The sequence below is a fragment of the Myxine glutinosa genome, chromosome 12 (assembly GCF_964187855.1).
Source record: "Myxine glutinosa chromosome 12, kmMyxGlut1.1, whole genome shotgun sequence".
NCBI lineage: Eukaryota > Metazoa > Chordata > Myxini > Myxiniformes > Myxinidae > Myxine > Myxine glutinosa.
In genome coordinates, this window is record NC_136272.1 from 72280514 (window position 1) to 72302186 (window position 21673).

At 45.2% G+C, this 21673-nt stretch overlaps 1 protein-coding gene across 2 annotated transcripts in view; it reads right to left on the reverse strand.

The window, feature by feature from the left end:
• Positions 1-263: 263 nt before the first annotated feature.
• The window catches only part of LOC137437512 (epidermal growth factor receptor-like), a 559201-nt gene continuing 537791 nt past the window's right edge, over positions 264-21673 (reverse strand). The window contains exons 23-28 of one of the 2 annotated variants that reach the window (XM_068131899.2): positions 21381-21527; positions 14154-14251; positions 12171-12554; positions 7403-7450; positions 6454-6811; positions 264-3125 (exon numbers count right to left, since the gene is read on the reverse strand). In XM_068131899.2, coding sequence (XP_067988000.1) covers positions 2116-3125; positions 6454-6811; positions 7403-7450; positions 12171-12554; positions 14154-14251; positions 21381-21527 — 2045 coding nt within the window. In that variant the 3' untranslated portion in view covers positions 264-2115. Of the gene's footprint in view, positions 3141-6453; positions 6812-7402; positions 7451-12170; positions 12555-14153; positions 14252-21380; positions 21528-21673 lie in introns of both variants that reach the window. The other variant, XM_068131898.2, reaches the window with a different exon arrangement.

A 21673-nucleotide genomic window follows, 5' to 3' on the forward strand; every position in this document is an offset into this window, starting at 1 on the left:
TGTTAGTGGTAGTGGTAGTAGTGGTGGTGGTAGTGGTGGTAGTGGTAGTAGTAGTTGTAGTAGTAGTAGTAGTAATCCTATTTGTCTTTTTTTCCATTTTCATTCCTCCTTTGCCTTCCGCAATCTGTCCACTGCAGGTGTCTATATCATCAACCAGTAAGCAATAAGCAAGAAGCACGTTGCAGACAGCTACACTCAATGTCGTCATGTGACCCACAAATCAATTTTCGGGGAAAGGGTGGAAATAATAACTACAGACGAACTTTTAGAACAAAAAGATTTTATTGTACACGTAAGTGTAATATAAATATATCCTCCATATATGTGTATGTAAACGTAAAGCATGATCACATGTACTTTGAAGTGTACAGCTGAAAACACAAGCGATATACGTATATTATCCTATAATATAATCGATACAATCCACAATGCTTTGGTGCTTCATCGATACGAACATCTGGCAACAGTATAAAATGAGAAATATACAATGTGATTCTGACCCCGAAACATAATTATAAGTAAGAGGAGGAGGAAGGGGGGGAATGGAAAAATAAATGTTGTATTTCCCTTTTTTAAACAATACAAATGTTTTCATATACTGTATATAAATTATAATCACTCCTTGAAGTCTTGGTGTTTTTGATTATGATCATGAAAGGTGAATTGCTTGATTCTGATAGAACAAAACAACACTGCAACTGCTGGAGCAATCACAACATCATGATTAAGGTCATGTCAATACATTGTCCGAAGGATCAATCCCTGGTACAACTGTGGGAATAATTGTGTGGAAACAGGATGGGAACAAAAGCCACAGAAATATGGCAAAGATACCTTTGGCTATGGCTAGAAAAAGGAAGCTTCATATTACATACTTCTACATCTTGTGATTTAAGTTAGTGCCACTGGTTGAGGGGAAAAGACAAATACCGTTTTCTTATGTGATCGGGCTGATCTCTCATGGAAGATGGGTTTGGGTGGCAGAGCTTTGGTCTTTTGCCGGTGCTCAGCGTTCAAACGCACAACCCGTGGAGTTCCTGTTTTGTGCTGACAATGGCAGAGTAAAGAAGTTGAGTTGGAGAGGGTGTGAAGGGGTGATGAAGTGGATGGTCATGCGAAGATGACCTTGCTTCTTGGGCTACATTTTTATTTTTTATTAACATGTTTTTTTTTTTGTAAAGTCTGCACACTTAGATAAAAAAAGAAACATTTAAAAAGTGCTTTGCATGGCTGTGTGTTTACAGTTGACGTGAAGATGAGACGAAGCCGTCCGTGGAACGTTTGCAGAAATAATTTTGATGAGAACACCTCGAGTCGTCCCTCGGATCGGTTGAGTTGTTGTCCAATGCTTGCGGAACTGCATTCATGGACAGGTGGCGATTCTCCATCGAGGCGACGCAAACTGTTGCTGCCATTGTGTCGTTGCGGCCGTTGAATCGGGAGAGATGAGGTGACTTGTGTCGGCAGTCGGAAGCTGGTCGGTTTCCACATCATCGATGATGCAAATTGGCTGATCATGAGGACCCAAATGTTACGGCTTAGCCAGGAATGTTTGGCTAACCTTTCTGACATGAAGCACAGCTGGTGATGTTAGTGTAATGGGTTCCTGTTTTTAGTTATCCCAACTTGGAGGGAACTCCAGTTGCCTTTCTGCTGGTTTGACAATTGAATACGACCTCCAACGTGTTGTTGACAGCTGCTACATCTTGTGAAGTGTGTGCCTACATTGAAATGGACAAAATGTTGGCTATTCATAAACCGAGGAATGCTACATATACGGTAATGTTTTCTGTTCTTCAAAGGGCAGGCTATTGTGTGCTGGTACCACATCTAAGTACTGCATTTTGCCTCTGCAAAAGGCACATTCACAAAGGCAGTTGACCATACCCTTGACATTGCAAGAGCTTGTTTGGTACACCTTTAGAAACGACAATGAATAGTTCAATAGAAATGGTAGACGAAGGAAAGCCGACGGGGAAATGCTGAATGAGATGGCGTTACAACAATAGGGTGCGTATATGGAACCTGGCCCAAAACATTGGGTTTCGGTTGTCAATTCTCAATTGAGATTAGAAATGAGATATTGACTAATCACGTGTGCATATTTAGTGCCACTCACACCTGACTCACGCTGTGTGTGTGGAAATTGTGCCGTTGTTTATTACCAGGAACAGGTGTCCGGTCACCAGTTCGTCTCACACCATTTCCGATGGCAGAAGATGCCCCAGAGGTTTTCGTTGTGGTTCCACTGCTAGCTGTCCCCGTCACTGCATCTTGCCAGTTACGGGCCAATGTACTCCGCCCCTGAGGTCGCTTCTGGGGGGGCATTGACGTGCTTGTTCCCATGGCCATATGAATTATCGCACTTGAACGAGGCAGCCCATCAGGTGTGACACCACTGGGAGGCCGAGGAAGCGTCACTGTTGTCAGATCACCACTTCCACGTAGCACAGAAGTGGCACTGCCAGCAGTGCCACTGTTTCGAGGGAAAGTGAAGTTTGCAGATGTGACTGCTGAACCTGGTCCGTGTCCCTCTGCCGCTGCAACTGGAGTCACATTCCAGCGCTTTGACGGATCTGTACCACTGTGTGGGAGCTGTGTGCGAGTATAATGAAAGCCCCCTGCACCATCTCCAATGCCATCTCTTAACATGCCACCTTCAACTTTAACAGGAGGTCCTGAAACTCCTGCTATGCTTCCAACTTGCCCAGCCTTGTTGTGTGCAATCTCGCCATGTCCCATTAATCCTTGCTTTCCCATTCCAAGTGATCCAGCAGTTCCCTGGTCCATTGCCTTGTCACCTGTTGTTTTATCATCAAAACCTAATCCTTTTTGACCTACATTTCCAAGTATCCCAGCATGCCCGATACGAGTAGCCACACTGCGCCGCTTTCGAGATTCAGTCATGTACTCTGGGTTGTCAAGCGAGTCTGGAAGAACTAACATCTTTTGTATGTTAGTATCTCCAGCCTTAAGAACTATCCCAGATACCTCACCAGCACCACGGCGGCTATCACTTTCCCATGCTGAGTTAAGGTAGGCCGGTTCACGTGGATGGAATCCAGGCACAGTGGTGGTGCGTTGAAATTGCTCCAGGACAGACAGCGGTGAAGTTTCAGTTGAACCTGCAAAGGGGTTGCCTTTAATGGGATTCAGGTAGCGTTTATAGATGGTAAAATGGTAAAAAGGGGTTGGAGGAAGAAAGAAAAAGAAAATGACAGCGATGTTAAATAATCTGAAATAATCTGGAACGGCTTACTGTTTAACAGTGTGTGAAACAGAACTGATTTGATTAAATACCTGCTTAGTGAATAGATCAGAAGTCTATGGCGGAACCTGGGCAGATTAGCCTGGATCACTATATACTTATTTAATCGATGTGGACCTGTAGGACTGTGTAGAACTACAAAAAAAATATTCAATCAAGTTCAATAAAGCCTTGACTCCCAATACCTTTTCTTCTGATCATGAGAAATCAGTTTATTTTTGTTTCTGTTGACAAGTTGAATGGGATGGACTAATCATTTGCTCTTTCACATACAATGGTCAAGTAAGCTACTTCACTATACTGTATGTTAATCGTGTTCAGAAGATAGCAACTGTGTCTCTCTTTGGTGATCTGGAAATTAATAGACACTGGAAAATGTCCTTCAATCCTGGAAAATCTCAGTCTCACCTTACCACTCCAAAGGGATCATCCAACAAACCAAGCCATCTATTTCCTTTGTCATTGACTAGAAGAGTTCCAGTCGCTTGAGCTTCTAGTCCTCACCATCAGTCAGGACTTTTCCCAGGCCGACCACACAGAAAAGCTGGCCTGCAAAGCCAACCACAGACTGGGCGTCCTCTGTCAATCCAGGTATTTCCATGAAAATTCAAAGCTACTTTGCCTGCAGCTCAATGGCGTACTAATCTCTGCTATACGCTGGTGCTCCAGCATCACGTATGTCGCTCCTGGATTATTTGGAAGCTACAGCTCTCAAAAATTATTGGACTCTCCCGTGATGAGGCCAAAGCCAAATTCTTTCGCTCTCTCCTCACAGGCAAGTCGGTGGTCTCTCTGTTTTCTTCCATCTATTCTCCAACATTTCTCTCTCTACTTTCTCAGTTCTCTCACTCTCGCTATCTACTCCAGGACGCATGCATTATTCCAGTAGTCCCTCCTGATTAGGGATCCAAAATGCAGGCTGACTGCACAACTCAACTCTTTTATTCCTCACTTTTCCTATATCTTGAGCTACATTCCAGAGCCTGCTCTGAAAAATAAAGTCACTCCTTAGTTGAGCAACACCAATATAACCAGCTGATTTATGTTCCTGGTCGAGTGGAAACAAGGAATTTCCCAGATTACTATGTTTTTCCCTATTTCTCTGTTATTATAATATGATTATTAACGGCACAACTCGCTTTGCTCTTTGACCCTTGATTTTTGATCAAGTCCCTTTCAATTTTGACATCTGATATTTGATCTGGTCCTTTTGATCTTTGATCCATGACTAAAATGATGTAAATTGTCCTTCCATCCACATTCCCTTATGTTGCTCTAATGAATGGATAACATTAGAGATGTCAAACACATGTCATTTCCCACAGTGATGGGAAATGAACATACTCTCGTCAACATTTAGTTGATAAAATCCATGGCTTATCTTGTCTGCAGAAGCATACGGAAGCGAAACTTCCAAGCGACTGATATATTACTAGGAATATCATCAAGTAATTGTATTATTGATTACCACCGCTATTTGTTTACAATGACATGGAGCATACTCTTTACAGAGCATCGGTGCTACTGAAGCGGTTTCTTGGACAGGGTCATGCTGGGTGGTTTGCCATTGCCATCCCAGTGGTCAGGTAGGGTGGGAATTTGTTCATGTTGCTGGAGATAGCTCGCCTACTCTTTGTGAAGGACAACGTGGAATCCTCAACATCCACAAACGAATTCTGGTAGACGGGACACAGTTTAATATTCATCCGAGGGACGACACAAGCAGTGACGCCTCGCCCTACGTGGGAAACAGCAGGATGACAGTTAATAGCTTGGTCGAGATTTGAACCTAGGCCAGCTCACAAGTGGGTTTGTATACCTCTAGGCTACCCTGCCAGCACTCTGGTATTCATTTCTTGAACAATCAAACAAATGCCTTTAGGGGCCACAAAATGGTGGCATTTCTGAAAACCCTCCACTCCACCCTTTTTGCTTGATTTGTATCCTCTCCTAAACTCTCCCTTCTCTCCCCACTCATGCACTCTCCCTTTACACTCCTTTCTCTCTCTTATCATCCACCCTTAACCTCCTTTTCTCAATTTATCAATTTAATAATAATAATTGTATTTATTTCGTGTCTTTTGCCAATGGATACAAGTCACTGGAATTACCTCCCCCACTCCTTTCCCCATGTGTACATAACAATCAAATGGCTCCACAGCGCATTGGATATAATGTCTGAGCAAAACAGTGTTATCCATATGCAGTGTCTCCTCCACACAAAGTTGTGTAAAATGTATTATTATTTCTTTTCTGCTAAGCTCTGCCTGTAATAACGTGCGATTGCCAATATCTCACTGTTATATAAATGATGTATCATGGTATCAATTATAATCTCAATGTTCATATATCTACCTCCACTGCCTGAAATGTATTAGGTCACAGAAAGCATCAGGCAGGACCTTACATAAACATCACTCTGTCCAAGTGACTGCTTGTTCTATTCAACTTTAATTTATTGTGTTAAATTATTTTCTTTTTCTAAATCTTGTTGCAAGTCTTAATTAAATAATTGCTTTGCATTCCAATGAAGTTTTTACTCGAAATCTTGTTGCCATTTGATTTGGTTTCAGCTTTACACTGAGTGGTGACAGTTCTTGTTTGATTCACTTCCTGCTTGGCATTCCCGATTAGTAAACTGGGCCAAAAGGATAGCTCAGAGCCCAGAAGTAGCACATATGAGCAGTCTAGCCTGAGCTTGATTTCTGGAATGATTATAAAGCTGGTGCTTTGTGGGCAAATCGTTACGTTCATGAGTACGCTAGCTGGGTGTCTCTCCTGATGGCATTCACATGTGACATTGAAGATCCCATGGTAGCTTTCCAAAATAGTAAACCATTGTTTTGTGGTCCCCTGACCATATTCTAAATTCAAGCCCTAATCTACAGGAGTGCTACATCAGCAGAATGGCCACGCATTAGTATTGATGAATCTCGCAGACTGAATTGATAATCGATTCCTGATCAAATACGCATTCACCAGATATTGTATAGCTGGTAAATTGTAATCTGACCCAATTTCATTTGAAGAATGACTAATGACAATACGAATGCCAAAAACATGATGCATATGTGTAATCATTAAATTCACTATTTCATAGCTTCCATTTCAATAAAACATTGACCTCTGGAGACAGTTATCAAGTTCCCCAGAGATTTGATGATAATGTATGAAAAAATTCTTACTGTTTGGTGCGACATCTCCAGCTGTTGGCATTATATAGGCCCCTGCATTTGCTATCCCGTGGCCTGGAGCTATGGGAACCTCTCGAAGGAACTGAGGCTCTGCAGATGTCGACAGCAGCTGCTGTACAAGTGGAACATTGGTGGGGTCAGAGTTGTATCTATGCCGTCCGGTGCTGGTGTCAACACTTTGACCTATTTGGCTCCGCCTCGTCTTGCGGCCCAGCATGCCGTGCGCTGGTGGTGCAGTGCTGTTCAGATTTGTGCCAGAAGAGGTGGCTTGACTGATGGGGACTGGAGGGCCTGGTGATTGTAAGTGGAAAGCTGTTGGAGCAAGCTCATTGGGGTCTGGAAACTGCACCTGCGGAGACAGACATGTGGGGAGTAGGGGGAGTGATTTTTTTTTCTTCAGAAGGTCCGCCTCTCTGTTCTGAAAAACTTCCGAAAGTTTTCTATTTTTTACAACCTATAAAATCTTTATTTATTTAAAATTATCTATTTAATTGAACACGATCACCCGCTTGGGAATTCCAATAATCTCCAGTTTAGCGGTACTTGGAAAAATATTACACCACTTTATGCCATCTCATCCTATCAAATTTGCCACTCGTGCTCTTAGTGTTGGGGAATATCGAGATTCTGACAAAATCGCAGCTCATACAAATATTGGTTGTGTTCAGAAACGGAAAGCAAGAGTTGAAAATACCCTTCCCACATGTCCTTTTTCTCATGACTGTGTGGGGTAAGGTGCTCTATGACCTCTCTAGTTTGTCATGTGATTTGTCATCATCCCGAAGTTGAGGCCCCTCAATTCTGTGACTAGTGACCCCAATTAGACCGAAAATCACATCATCAAACTTTAGATTTGGTGATGTCACAACCAGGCAGGATGATAATTAAGCCTTGCATTATATCACAATTATCCCGCATACATAACGATGTGTACACTCACCCCACTCATTGGCATATAGGTGGCTGGGACCTTGAACCAAAGCTGGCCCTGTGCACAAAAAGGTGAATTAGACTTTTCTCCCCCGAGAACGTTTTTCCTCTTTTTTTTGCATATTTAGTTGAGGCTCGTACAAGAGCTAACAAACAGAACATATAGTAAAGGCAGCAGGAGACAAGAGGGGGGGGGGGGGGGGGGGGAGAGGAAAGCACAACAACGGTAGGGAACACAGACATCAGGAGATCTGTGGAAGGGAGAGGGCTGGGATGACGTACACGGGATAAACAAATGGACACTACAGAAAGGAAACAGGGAATTTGTAGGAGGTGACGTTGAATTATCTACTATTTTGTTTATACTCAAGTCCTGATCAGCAAGATTTTTACAAGTGTAATGCAAGCTCGGCTAGAGTGAGCTTAAAATTGCAGAACATTGTCATTAGGAAGGTTGCAAAACACAAAATAAACCTCCAGTGGAAAATAAGGAAACATATTGAAATGAAGATACTGGGAAAGGAAATTTATAATACAAATAAAAGTGGAGGAAGAAACAAGAAAGAGACCATAATGATGCACATTTAGAGTCCCTGGGTATCATGACCATCCAGCAACTCATTTGGGAGAATGGATTTAGAGAAAACTTTACAGCGCATTATGATTGTTTTGAAGAAGTGATGTGCTGCAGAGACGTGTTGAAGACTGCAGTTGAGATCGGAGGGTTGTGTGAAGACTAAATATGACATCATTGGTCACTTGGTTTTGCAGCCATATTTTTATGGCATAGTCTGTAGGGCAATGCCGTCTGGAACAGCGTTTGTCTGTCTGTCCGGTGTATGTATGTATGTCCCTCACAAACATCCACTAATCACAGCTCAGGATCTGGTCACATGACAGGGGGACAGCATATCCTCCACTCAGCAGATCCAAGCCCGGCTATGCTGTTGTTGTTGGACTATCAGTCTTGTTTCCATAAAGTCTTTGGTATGACTCGGATGGGGTTTGGACCACTGACCTCCCAGACTTAGAATGGACGTTATAACCATTATGCCACTGAATCTGGACATTACTTGATGTTAATTGAGTTCACTCACAATCATTAGCAAGATTAGGCTACGGCTTCCCCTTCGCTCCCACCTCTTGTCCATATGTGTGTTGTACCGTCCACCAAACAGTGATTACTCCATCTACATCTCGCTGTCTGATAATATGGACCAACTTCTATCTACTCATCCCAACTCTCTCTTCCTCATATGTGGTGATTTCAATTGTCACCATGCCAGTTGGCTGGGTGTGGGTACCTCTCTCACCAGCCATGGCTCCTCAGCAAAGGACTTCTGCGACTCACTGGGACTGACACAATCTGTCAATTTCCCGACCCGGATCTCAGTCAACGGAGCATCTTCTCTTCTGGACTTGGTTATGACTAACTTCCCTGAAAATGTCTGCTGCTCTTCTTCTGCTCCAATCGGCTCATCTGATCATGTGCTTGTTAAAGTGGACATCTCTCTGACCATTCTCAGGGAGCCTGCTCACCGTCGATGAGTCTGGCATTTCACTCAGGCCAACTGGCACGGTCTTCAAGCAGCCATCAATCATCTGGACTGGTCTCCCATCTCTACCACCTCTGACATCAACTCATCCTGGGAATTCTTCCAAAGTAAATTGCTCTCTCTCATGCACAGATTTATCCCATCTCGTCTTCAGTTGTCATACCCTTCCTCCCGTCCATGGTACACGGAATCTTGTGGTGAGGCTGTTGCCCGGAAACAACTTGCCTTCGTCTCCTGGAAAGCAAATCCAACGGAAAGAAATCTCATTTCCTTTCACAAAGCCCGAAACAAGTGTGTGTCCACCCTCAGGAGAGCCAGGAAACAATATCTCTTCGTTCTCAAGACCGAACTCTCTTATCTGTCTCCCTCTTCCAAATCCTGGTGGTGCCTGGTCAAATCTGTTTCTGGTGTTTGTTCCCCCTCCTTCCCCTCCCTTACCTCAAACGGCTGCACAGCTGACTCCGCACGTGAAAAAGCTGAATGCCTCAACTCTGTGTTTGCCTCCAAATCTTGTGTCCCAAACCCATCCCTCTCTGTACCCACCGTACCCAGTCGTACCCAGCTGCTCCTGGACTCCATGTCCTTTCCTCCTGACAAGGTGGAAAAGTTTCTGTCAACCCTCGACTCTGATTCTGCAACTGGAACTGCACCTGACGGCATCAGCTCACGGGTCCTAAAATGCTGTTCTTCCGCTCTTTCACTCCCTCTCTCTGTTCTCTTCACACTCTCTTTTGCTCAAGGTCAACTGCCATCTGCTTGGAAATCAGCCAACATCACCGCTTTGCACAAAAAAGGTGCAAAAACCGATCCTAGCAACTACAGACCAAAAAGCCTTCTCCCAATTATCAGCAAAGTCATGGAATCCATCATTGCTTCGGATATGAAATCTTTCCTCTTCTCCAATGGCTTGATCTCTGATCATCAATTTGGTTTCAGACCAGGTCACTCTCCTCTGGACATGCTGCTTCTGCTGTCTCAACAATGGATGGAGGTCCTCAATGCCAAACAGGAAATTAGAGCTGTCTCCCTCGACATATCACGTGCCTTCGATACGGTCTGGCACCCCGCTCTGCTCACCAAACTCTCCTCCTTTGGTATCCATGGAAATCTCCAGGCATGGCTGGCGGACTTCCTCTCTCGTCGTAGTCAACGTGTTGCCCTGAATGGGTTTCTCTCATCTCCTCTTCCTGTTCAGGCTGGAGTTCCCCAAGGCAGTGTTCTGAGCCCTGTGCTTTTTCTGGTCTTCAAAAATGATCTCTCTGACTCTCTTGAAAATTCTCTCTATCTCTTTGCTGATGACTCCACTCTCTGTCGCTCCATTCCTCATCCCTCAGATCGGCAGTCTGCAGCCTCCTCACTCTCTGCAGACCTGGACAAAATCACAGACTGGGCAAACAAGTGGAACATGTCTTTCGATCCTGACAAATCTCACACTCTTACGATGTCTCTCCGAAAAGACCGACTGGACAACCCTCCCATCTACTTTCTGAATAATCCTCTCCAAGAAGTTCTGTCACTCAAGCTTTTGGGTCTCACTATCTGCCATGATCTTTCCTGGGAAAACCACATTTCCAAGCTGGCCTCCAAAGCCAGTCGCCGACTGGGCAACCTCCGTCGTGCGAAGTCCTTCCTTGGCACACCTGAGCTCCTCACCACATTCAAGGCTTTCATCCGCAGCTCAATGGAATACTGCTCTCCCCTCTGGGCTGGTGCTCCTGCCTCACACCTAGCTCGTCTTCACGCTGTTGAAACCAAAGCGTTCAGAATCATTGGAATCTCCCGCGATGACGCTATCTCCGAGGGCCTTTCACTTACTCACCGCAGGCAGGTTGGTGGTCTTTCCGTCTTCTACCGACTCCTCTCCGGCCTTGCTCCCCCAGCTCTCTCTGGGCTTTGTCCCCCAAATATTCCTACAGGTCGCACAAGATCTGCTTGCAACCCTCTTATGGTTAAACTGCCAAAATCAAGACTCTCTGCTCACCTTCACTCCTTCATTCCTCTTTTCTCCCTCCTCTGGAACAAACTCCCTCACTCTCTTCAATCCCACTCCACCCTCCAGGTCTTTAAAACAGCTGTTCACCACCATCTCTTATCTTCCCCAATCCAAAACCTTGATCTTTTCTACCCCCACTAATTTCACCCCAAATCCACTTTTTTGAGGTGACTTTTGTCTTCTTTCCTGGAAGTCCTTGGTGTCTTTGCGTTTTATACCTATCCTGCCTCCCCCCAGGCCCTCTCCCTCCCACACATCTCCCGATGTGCCTGCTCTCAAATGTTGTTTGTGTGCTTCCTCCCCTTCTCTCCCCATCTTGTCGACTGCTCCCCTTTTTATATACTTTGTTTGCTTGTTTGTTTGATTTGTTTGTTTGATAAATGTTAGCTCTTTCACGAGCCTCGACTCTGTATACAAAAAAAAAAGAAAAAAAAAAGAAGATGAATACAAGCTGGGAAAAATTCGCAATTAAATGAATACACCAAAGGGGCAGCATGAAAAAGGGCATTTAAAGCTTGAATGAGAGAGAGAGAGAGAGAGAGAGAGAGAGAGAGAGAGAGAGAGAGAGAGAGAGAAAGGAGGAGAGAGGGAGAGGAGGGTGGGAAGAGAGAGGGGGAGAGGGAGGGGGAGAGAGAGGGGGAGAGAGGGAGAGGGGGGTGGGAACGGAGAGGGAGGGGGAGAGAGAGAGGGGGAGAGAGAGGGGGAGAAAGAGGGAGGGGGAGAGGGAGGGGGAGAGAGAGGGGGAGAGAGGGAGAGGGGGGTGGGAAGAGAGAGTGGGAGAGGGAGGGGGAGAGAGGGGGAGGGAGAGGGAGAGAGAGAGAGAGAAAGGAGGGAGAAAGGAGGACAGAGGGAAAGGAGGGTGGGGGAGAGAGAGGGGGAGAGTCCAAGAGTGCGAGAGTGAGAATGTCAGTGAGAGAGACACACACACAGATAAAGAAAGTCAGAGAGAGAGAGAGAGAGAGAGGAGGGGAGAGAGAGAGGAGGAGGGAGAGAGGAGGAGATAGAGAGGGGGTGGGGAGAGAGAGGGGGAGAGTCCAAGAGTGTGAGAGTGAGAATGTCAGTGAGAGAGAGACACACACCGATAAAGAAAGTCAGAGAGAGAGAGAGAGAGGGTACACTGTACACCTCAAAATGCAAACCATATAACAATGTCCAAAGGAAAGTGTACAAAGCAGAACTTTTAACATTGAAAAAGAAAAAAGAGACAAGACCCAGGGGAATGTTGATACCTTGTCAGGAAGCACGTTGCTTGGTGCAGTTATAACTCCTGGAGTGGAGGAGGGAATGAGCACTGCTGCAGCTGGGGTGTTGTTGACCGTTGATTGTGTTGCAGAGATGGTGGCGACGGATGTTGGATGAGGCAACGAGAGAGCGCTTGGAGGAGCAGAGGATAAGGCATTTATACCTGCCTTCGGTGGTGGAGGTGGTTGCGTCTGTTGTGGTTGTCGCTCTGTTGTGCCATTTTGTGCGGGTTCTTCAAAAAAACGCTGCTGCTTCGGTACAAGGTATTCCTCGGCATCCACCACAGTGGTGATGTCATCGTCGGTATCGCCAGTGCCAGACGTTTGGTGTTTGGTTTCTCCAGGACTTGGAATGGCGCTCGATTTGTCCCCCTGCCAGTGAGAGTTTAATTCATCACACACATGCACAAACAAAAGCAACGTAGGGGAAATACACCTGGAGCTTCTCATTTTAAATTTCCCACTATTTATTCAGCCAGAGAGCCCTCTAGCGCACACCTTCAGGCACCTGTACATGTAACCAAAAGGAGGTTGTACTGGAACGGGGTGAGCGAGGGGTCGATCTTGTCCTACCTTACTCCAAATGTATGGAAAACCAGGCTTTTTATGATAAATCATAATAGATTGAAGGTAGTGAGGGGAGCGAGAACTGTGACAAATAGTACAAATGCAGAAACAATATAATTTACTTTCAGTATTAGAATACTTGTACACAGGTCACTTTACTGAGATTTTGAAAAGTGTTTGTGTATGTGTGTATGTGTGTATGTGTGTGTGTTTATGTGTGTGTCTATGTGTGTGTGTGTGTGTGTGTGTGTATGTGTGTGTGTGTGAGTGTGTGCGTCTTTGTGTGTGTGTGTGTGCGTCTTTGAGTGTATATGTGTGTGTGTGTGTGTGAGTGTGTGCGTTTTTGTGTGTGTGTGTGTGTGTGTGTGTGTGTGTGCGCGTCTTTGAGTGTATGTGTGTGTGTGTGTGCGTCTTTGAGTGTGTGTGTGTGTATGAGTGTGTTTGTGTGTGTGTGTGTGTGTGTGTGTGTGTATGAGAGTGTGTATGAATGTGTGTATCAGTGTGTTTGTGTGTGTATGAATGTGTGTATGAGTGTGTTTGTGTGTGTGTCTGTGTGTGTCTGTGTGTGTGTGTATGAATGTGTGTGTGTATGAGTGTGTTTGTGTATGTGTGTGTGTGACTGTGTATGAGAGTGTGTATAAATGTGTGTATGAGTGTGTTTGTGTGTGTGTGTGTTTGAGTGTGTGTATGAATGTGTGTGCGTGTGTGTGTGTGTGTGTGTGTGTGTGTGTGTGTGTGTGTATAAGTGTGTGTGTGTCTATGTGAGTGTGTGTCTATGTGAGTGTGTGTCTCTGTGTGTGTGTGTGTGTGTGTGTGTCTATGTGTGTGTGTGTCTACGTGAGTGTGTGTCTGTGTGTGTGGGTGTGTGCGCATGCACGCACAAACATATTATTGCCACCACCACTGAAGGTGGATGGAGGTTATGTTTTCACCCCTGTCTGTCTGCTTGTTTGTTTGTCTGTGAGCAGGATATCTCAAAAAGTTAAGGATGGATTTAGACGAAACTTGGTGGACAGTTTGGGAGTGTTACAAGGACCAATTGATTAAATTTTGTTGAAGATCCGCATCCGGATACTAACATTTTCCAAGTGATTCTTCACCATTGATAGATGGGGCCAAAAACGATGTACAGTAAGTATCGCAAGATATGTCAAAAAGTTGCAGATGGATTATGACAAAATTTGGTGGATGAGGTGGTTAGGTGACAAGAACAAGCCGATTCGTTTTTGTTTCAGGTCCGAATCCAGACCCGGCCTGTCAGTGGGATAAAAAACAGACTGTTCAGCCAGGTGGGAGTATGTTCTCTACCGAGTGCCGTTCTGGTATGTTTTGTGTCCACCGCCATGTCACCGATCTGTCCTCAAGCTTAACAACTTCCCAAAGCACTCGTGCTTAATCACATACCTGAATCACCAAGTATCTTTGAGGATCTCTTGCCATCCGAGAAAATTCGTTTGCGAGCTCTCGAAATCTTGGTCTGCTGTCTGCATCAATCATCCAACCTACCAAAGGTGGAGTCATTAATTACCAAGCAGAATACACGTGAAATGCTTTTTATGATCAAAAACTTGCAAGAGCGATTTCGAGAGAGTGTCGAACACTTACTGGTTGGTAAGTAAAGGCAGCAACCTTCTCAAATTTAATATTGACCACATTAAACATACAGCAAGTAAATCTAATCCCTTTCACAAAAACAACCGTTGCTGCTGTTGATGCATTTATAGGTGAGGGAGCAACATTGATGAACTTACAAGAGCAAGGAGCGGCCATCACAGCATTGTCCTTCCATCGTTGAGTTATTTGGCCAAATTATCTAGGAATCGCCCTGTCTGTGGAGCACCCTCCATTTTGAATTAATTTTTTGAATTTTGAAGTAATCCTGGGACCCCCTGGAGTAAAATAGGCGATATTGTTTTTCCAATTTTTTTCCCCAATTTTCCCTATCTTCCAGTTTTTCCAAACGCGATGGAATAATATTTACCGACATGAACAGTGATGTGGCTTTTATTGAAATCTTAATATTGTGGCGGACACAAAAGCCCACTGGCGTGGTGACATCATTCCACGCACCAAGTGGGCGGTGGCCGTGGCCACGCCCGAGGGGTAGGCGTGGCCTCATGATATACACCGGGCGACCAGCCCGGAGCAGTTCAGTGTTACAGTGTACTCTTACAATAAAGACGTTTATATGTTACCGCTTGTCCGCTTCCTCCTTGCTCACAAGCAGCGCGCGTAACGCCGCGCTTTAATATAATAGAGCAAACGTATATGGTTATGTCATTATGTCGTTATGTTTACATGCGACTGAAACGTGTTCTTCTTCTTCAAATAATATTAACAACCTCTTAATTAACCCTCTTAATTGCGTTAAGACTGCTGAGACCCCTCAGACCTTAGACGACCCTTTAATTCCCCCAAGACCCTTCAGACCACCAAGATCCCTGAAGACCCAAAAGACCCCGAAGACCCAACGCACCCAAAAACACCACGAAAACCCAAAACACCTCGAAGACCCAAAACACACCGAAGACCCAAAAAGACCCTGAAGACCCAAAACACCCGAAGACCCAAAAGACCCGGAAGACCCAAAAGACCCCGAAGACCAAAAACACCCCGAAGACCCAAAACACCTTGAAGCCACCAAAGACCCTAAAGACCCGAAAATACCCACAATCTTACTATAATTCACCAAATAACATTGCTCTCTCTCATGCACAGGCTGTAACATTGCTCTCTCTCATGCACAGATTTATCCCATCTCGTCTTCAGTTGTCATACCCTTCCTCCCGTCCATGGTACACGGAATCTTGTGGTGAGGCTGTTGCCCAGAAACAACTTGCCTTCGTCTCCTGGAAAGCAAATCCAACGGAAGGAAATCTCATTTCCTTTCACAAAGCCCGAAACAAGTGTGTGTCCACCCTCAGGAGAGCCAGGAAACAATATCTCTCCGTTCTCAAGACCGAACTCTCTTATCTGTCTCCCTCTTCCAAAACCTGGTGGCGTCTGGTCAAATCCGTTTCTGGTGTTTGTTCCCCCTCCATCCCCTCCCTTACCTCAAACGGCTACACAGCTGACTCCGCACGTGAAAAAGCTGAATGCCTCAACTCTGTGTTTGCCTCTAAATCTTGTGTCCCAAACCCATCCCTCTCTGTACCTACCATACCCAGTCATACCCTGCTGCTCCTGGACTCCGTGTCCTTTCCTCCAGACAAGGTGGAAAAGTTTCTGTCAACCCTCGACTCTGATTCTGCAACTGAACCCGACGGCATCAGCCCACGGGTCCTAAAATCCTGCTCTGCCGCTCTATCTCACCCTCTCTCTGTTCTCTTCACCCTCTCTTTTGCTCAAGGTCAACTGCCATCTGCTTGGAAATCAGCCAACATCACCGCTATGCACAAAAAAGGTGCAAAAACAGATCCTAGCAACTACAGACCAATCAGCCTTCTCCCAATTATCAGCAAAGTCATGGAATCCATCATTGCTTCGGATATGAAATCTTTCCTCTTCTCCAATGGCTTGATCTCTGATCATCAATTTGGTTTCAGACCAGGTCACTCCACTCTGGACATGCTGCTTCTGCTGTCTCAACAATGGATGGAGGTCCTCAATGCCAAACAGGAAATTAGAGCTGTCTCCCTCGACATATCACGTGCCTTCGACACGGTCTGGCACCCTGCTCTGCTCACCAAACTCTCCTCCTTTGGTATCCATGGAAATCTCCACGCATGGCTGGCGGACTTCCTCTCTAGTCGTCGTCAACGTGTGGCCCTGAATGGGTTTCTCTCATCTCCTCTTCCTGTTCAGGCTGGGTTCCCCAAGGCAGTGTTCTGGGCCCCGTGCTTTTTCTGGTCTTCATCAATGATCTCTCTGACTCTCTTGAAAATCCTCTCTATCTCTTTGCTGATGACTCCACTCTCTGCCGCTCCATTCCTCTTCCCTCAGATCGGCAGTCTGCAGCCTCCTCACTCTCTGAAGACTTGGACAAAATCACAGACTGGGCAAACAAGTGGAACATGTCTTTCAATCCTGACAAATCTCACACTCTTACTATGTCTCTCCGAAAAGATCGACTGGACAACCCTCCCATCTACTTTCTCAACAATCCTCTCCAAGAAGTTCTGTCGCTCAAGCTTTTGGGTCTCACTATCTGCCATGATCTTTCTTGGGAAAACCACATTTCCAAGCTGGCCTCCAAAGCCAGTCGCCGACTGGGCAGCCTCCGTCGTGCGAAGTCCTTCCTCGGCACACCTGAGCTCCTCACCACATACAAGGCTTTCATCCGCAGCTCAATGGAATACTGTTCTCCCCTATGGGCCGGTGCTCCTGCCTCACACCTAGCTCGGCTTCACGCTGTTGAAACCAAAGCTTTCAGAATTATTGGAATCTCCCGCGATGAAGCTATCTCTGAGGGCCTTTCACTCACTCACCGCAGGCAGGTAGGTGGTCTTTCTGTCTTCTACCGACTCCTCTCCGGCCTTGCACCCCCAGCTCTCTCTGTGCTCTGTCCCCCAAATATTCCTACAGGTCGCACAAGATCTGCCAGCAACCCTCTGATGGTTAAACTGCCGAAATCTCGGCTCTCTGCTCACCTTCACTCTTTCATTCCTCTTGTCTCCCACCTCTGGAACAAACTCCCTCACTCCCTTCAATCCCACTCCTCCCTCCAGGTCTTTAAAACAGCTGTTCACCACCATCTCTTATCTTCCCCCATCCAAAACCTTGATCTTTTCTACCCCCGCTAATTCACCCCAGATCCACCTTGTTTGAAATTCCAACTTCTTTCCTGGAAGTCCTGGCAGTGTCCATATGTTTTATACCTCTCCCACCGCCCCCTTCCCATGACCCCCCCCCCCCCCCCCAAAGCCCTCGCCCTCTCTCAGATCTCTCGATGTCTCCATGTCTCTCGGTCCCTGCTCTCAAATGTTGTGTTTGTGTCCTTCCCCCTCTCTCCCCATCTTGTCTACCGCTCCCGATGTTATATGTTTTATGTGTCGGTTTGTCTTTCTGTGTGATTAATGTTCGCTCTTTCACAAGCCTCGATCTTGTATACAAAAAGAAAAAAAAAAAAAGAATGTCCGTCTGTCTGTCCATTCGGAGGTACCGTAAAAACTGCTGAACCGATCGCGAAGATATTTTGGGTGGATAATCCTGGGATCCCCAGGAGTAAAATTGGCTATTTAGTTTTCCCAATTTCAGCTTTAGTCTCCAGCATTCTCAGGTTTGGACTCCCGCATAACATTCGCGTTTGCATGACGTTCATTGTGACGTCTTCTTACGTCGAGCAACGGTACCCGCCCTGCGGGCGGGGCTTCAATTGGGAGGCCCAAATGAAAAGGCTAAATATCGGAAATTGAAGGCTTTTTTTTCTTTTAAACGATTTATATAAACATCCGTTAAATCTCGAACGGTGCAGTCGTTTGTGCGGCACCCAGGAAAATAACGTCATGCGGGAGCAAGTATCAGCAGGATGTGGTAGTGTGGGAGTCCACGTTTGCACCGATCACTGCACCGTGTGCCGCACAAACGGCTGCACTGATCGCTGCACAGTGTGCCACGCAAACGACTGCACCGACCGCTGCACGGCTGCATCGATCGGATGTGGCATGAAGGAGGATCTGCACTTCGGCATGAAGGAGGATCAAATCTAACAGATCGCTGTCTCCATCGATCTTGCCAAGGCTGTAACACCGATCGGCTCAAAATCCATTTCGCTGTTGATTTGGTAGAGTTACACGTTTCGGGAATTTGGTACACGTATCGGGAGTACATACGACATAGCGATTGTGAACACGATCATCGATCACGATTCACGATCATCACGATCATAGTGTATCGATCACGATTTGAAACACGATGGAATAATATTTACCGATATGAACAGTGACGTGGCTTTTATTGAAATTCTAAAGAGACTGTTTAGATTTTGATGATTTGCATGTGCTATGATTCAACGGATGTTTATACAGTCACGTGAAAAAGTAAGTACACCCCACGTAAAGTTTTGACTTTTTCAACATATTTCAACATACAGCTATTTGATTTTCATTTCAACAATATTGACAGATAAAGTTGATATAATATAACAAATATCATGAAACATTTACATTTTGTAGTTCATTGTATAATTTTAAAAAACATAAATGCAAATTTCACATGTGGAAAAAGTAAGTACACCCCTACATTTATCACTACTTCAAATACCTAAAATTAGAATCAGGTGCACCAGCTCAGGTGCAAATGATTAGAACATCGTTAGAGAGGATCTTGGAGGAACCTGTCTTATTTAAACCTCAGACATTTAGTATGGTTTGCTCTTTGTTGTTGAAGTGTGCGGCGTCACCATGCCTAGATCAAAAGAGCTCTCTGAGGCCTTCAGAAAGAAGGTTATAGATGCCTACGAGTCTGCGAAGGGATTTAGAAATCTCCAAACAATTTGAAATCAATCATTCGACTGTCCAGAAGATCATCTACAAGTGGAGAAGATTCTAAACAACTGCCAACTTGTTCAGGCCAGGCCGCCCCAGCAAGTTCAGCCCGAGAGCAGACCACGAGATACGGAAAGACGTCTCGAAGAACCCCAGAATGTCATCACGGGACCTACAGGTAGCTCTTGCCACTGTTGATGTCAAAGTGCACGAGTCTACCATTAGAAAGAGGCTGCACAAATTTGATCTCATGGGACGTGTGCCAGGAGGAAACCTTTGCTGTCCAGAAAGAACATCAAGGCAAGACTAAAGTTTGCCAATGAACACCTAGGCAAAGACCAGCACTTCTGGAACAATGTCCTCTGGACAGATGAGTGAAAGGTAGAGCTATTTTGCCACAGTACCAGAAGACATGTTTGGCGAAAACCAAAGACAGCATTTGACCACAAGAACCTCATACCAACTGCAAAGCATGGTGGTAGAAATATTATGGTGTGGGGCAGCTTTGCTGCATCAGGGCCTGGGCGGCTCACCATCATATAATCCACTATGAATTCTTCATTGTACCAGAGGGTGCTTGAGGATAATGTGAGGCCATCTGTCGGCCAGTTGAAGCTCAACCGAAGGTGGACCTTGCAACATGACAATGACCCTAAACATACCAGTAAATCCACCAAGGAATGGCTGTAAAGAAACAAATGGAGGGTTCTGGAATGGCCAAGTCAAAGCCCGGATCTAAATCCCATCGAGATGTTGTGGGGGGATTTGAAACGAGCTGTGCATGCAAGAAACCCCTCAAACATCGCACAGCTTAAAGAATTCTGCATGGAGGAGTGGGCAAAAAATTCTCCCAGTCGATGTCAGAGACTGGTAGACAGTTATAAGAAACGCCTACTTGAGGTTGTTTCTGCCAAAGGGGGCAATACCACCTATTAGAGCCAAGGGTGTACTTACTTTTTCCACATGCGAAATTTGCATTTATGTTTATTTAAATTATACAATGGAATACAAAATGTAAATGTTTCATGATATTTGTTACATTATATCACCTTTATCTATAAATATTGTTGAAATGAAGATCAAATAGCTGTATGTTGAAATATGTTGAAAAAGTCAAAACTTTACATGGGGTGTACTTACTTTTTCACGTGACTGGATGAATCGTTTAAAATAAAAACGCCTTCAATTTCTGATATTTTGCCATCACCATATGCAGATTCGCCACGGACCCGCGATCGATGTTTCTCTACGTGAACGTACCCGTTTGTTTGCGAACAGGTACGTTTTTCATGGAAGTCCTTCACGAACTTACTGTCCATGTCTGACGTGCGACTGAAGGTGCTACAGGAATGTGGAATTTATTGGTTTCATGCTTTAGCATTCACCGTATCTGCATGCCTGTTTGCTTCTGGCCCCCCACCCGTGTGTAGCACGGGTATTTCTCTCGTAACCAAAATACCCCAAAGACTCTTAAGGACCCAGAGGAAACAAAAGACTGTTAAGACACAAAAGCCCCTGAAGACACCGAATACCCAAAAGACCCCGAAGACCCAAAACACTACAAATACCCAAAAACCCTTAAAGGCCCAGAGGATCCAAAAGACCCAAATGGCCCTGAAGACCAAAACACCATGAAGACACAAAAGACCCAAAAGACACCGAAATGGACAAAGATGCCTATCCCTCTGAAACGAAGTGTGGTGGGGCACGCGGAGCGTGCCAAGTCACGCTATTTCATTTAAGGCACAAAATGGAGCAAAATGAGAGACAAAGCATTTTAATGTATGTCGTTAATGAGTCACAGCGGTTTTACTGACACAATACATGAGTGAGAAGGTCACGGTCGAAGTCTAATCTTCTGGCACGAGCTTCGTTTTCAGGAGCCTAGAATCCAAATCCTTAATCCTGCTGCTTTGAGGTGGAATCACAACCCATGACCACTGTGATGCCACTTATTCGAGGGAATATGAGCTATATTAAATATGAATACTGGATTGCTAGCCAGATAGGTTATCAGCACAACATAGCTGGTAAAAATATTGTAGCTTTCACTGTAATTATAAGCCCAAAAATGAGTATATCACAGCAAGCATGGTGATTGCTGGTGTTTTTCTTCTTCTTCTTCTTCGTCTTCTTCTTCTTATTATTTTACACACACATACACACCTCTTCCACTCTTTCCCCAGTTTCAGGCATTGATACTTACATTTAACCAAAATCATGTACACGTCGATGGTACAGATAGGCGGTTGTGGCAAACGCTCCCCATTTTCCAGCAACTCAGGGATTTCTCGAGCTGGGATGCCCTCATATGGTTTCCCTCCAAAGGTCATCAGTTCCCACACAGTCACTCCTGCCATGGTACATAAACAAACACACACACAAAGAGGTTAAGAACCCTCTCATGATAACTCACAGGGAAGTTCGAGTGTCTTAGTGAGTAATGTCGGGAGGTACTTTCATCCTCCTCTTCTTTCCACAATGCCTATCACTGCTTAT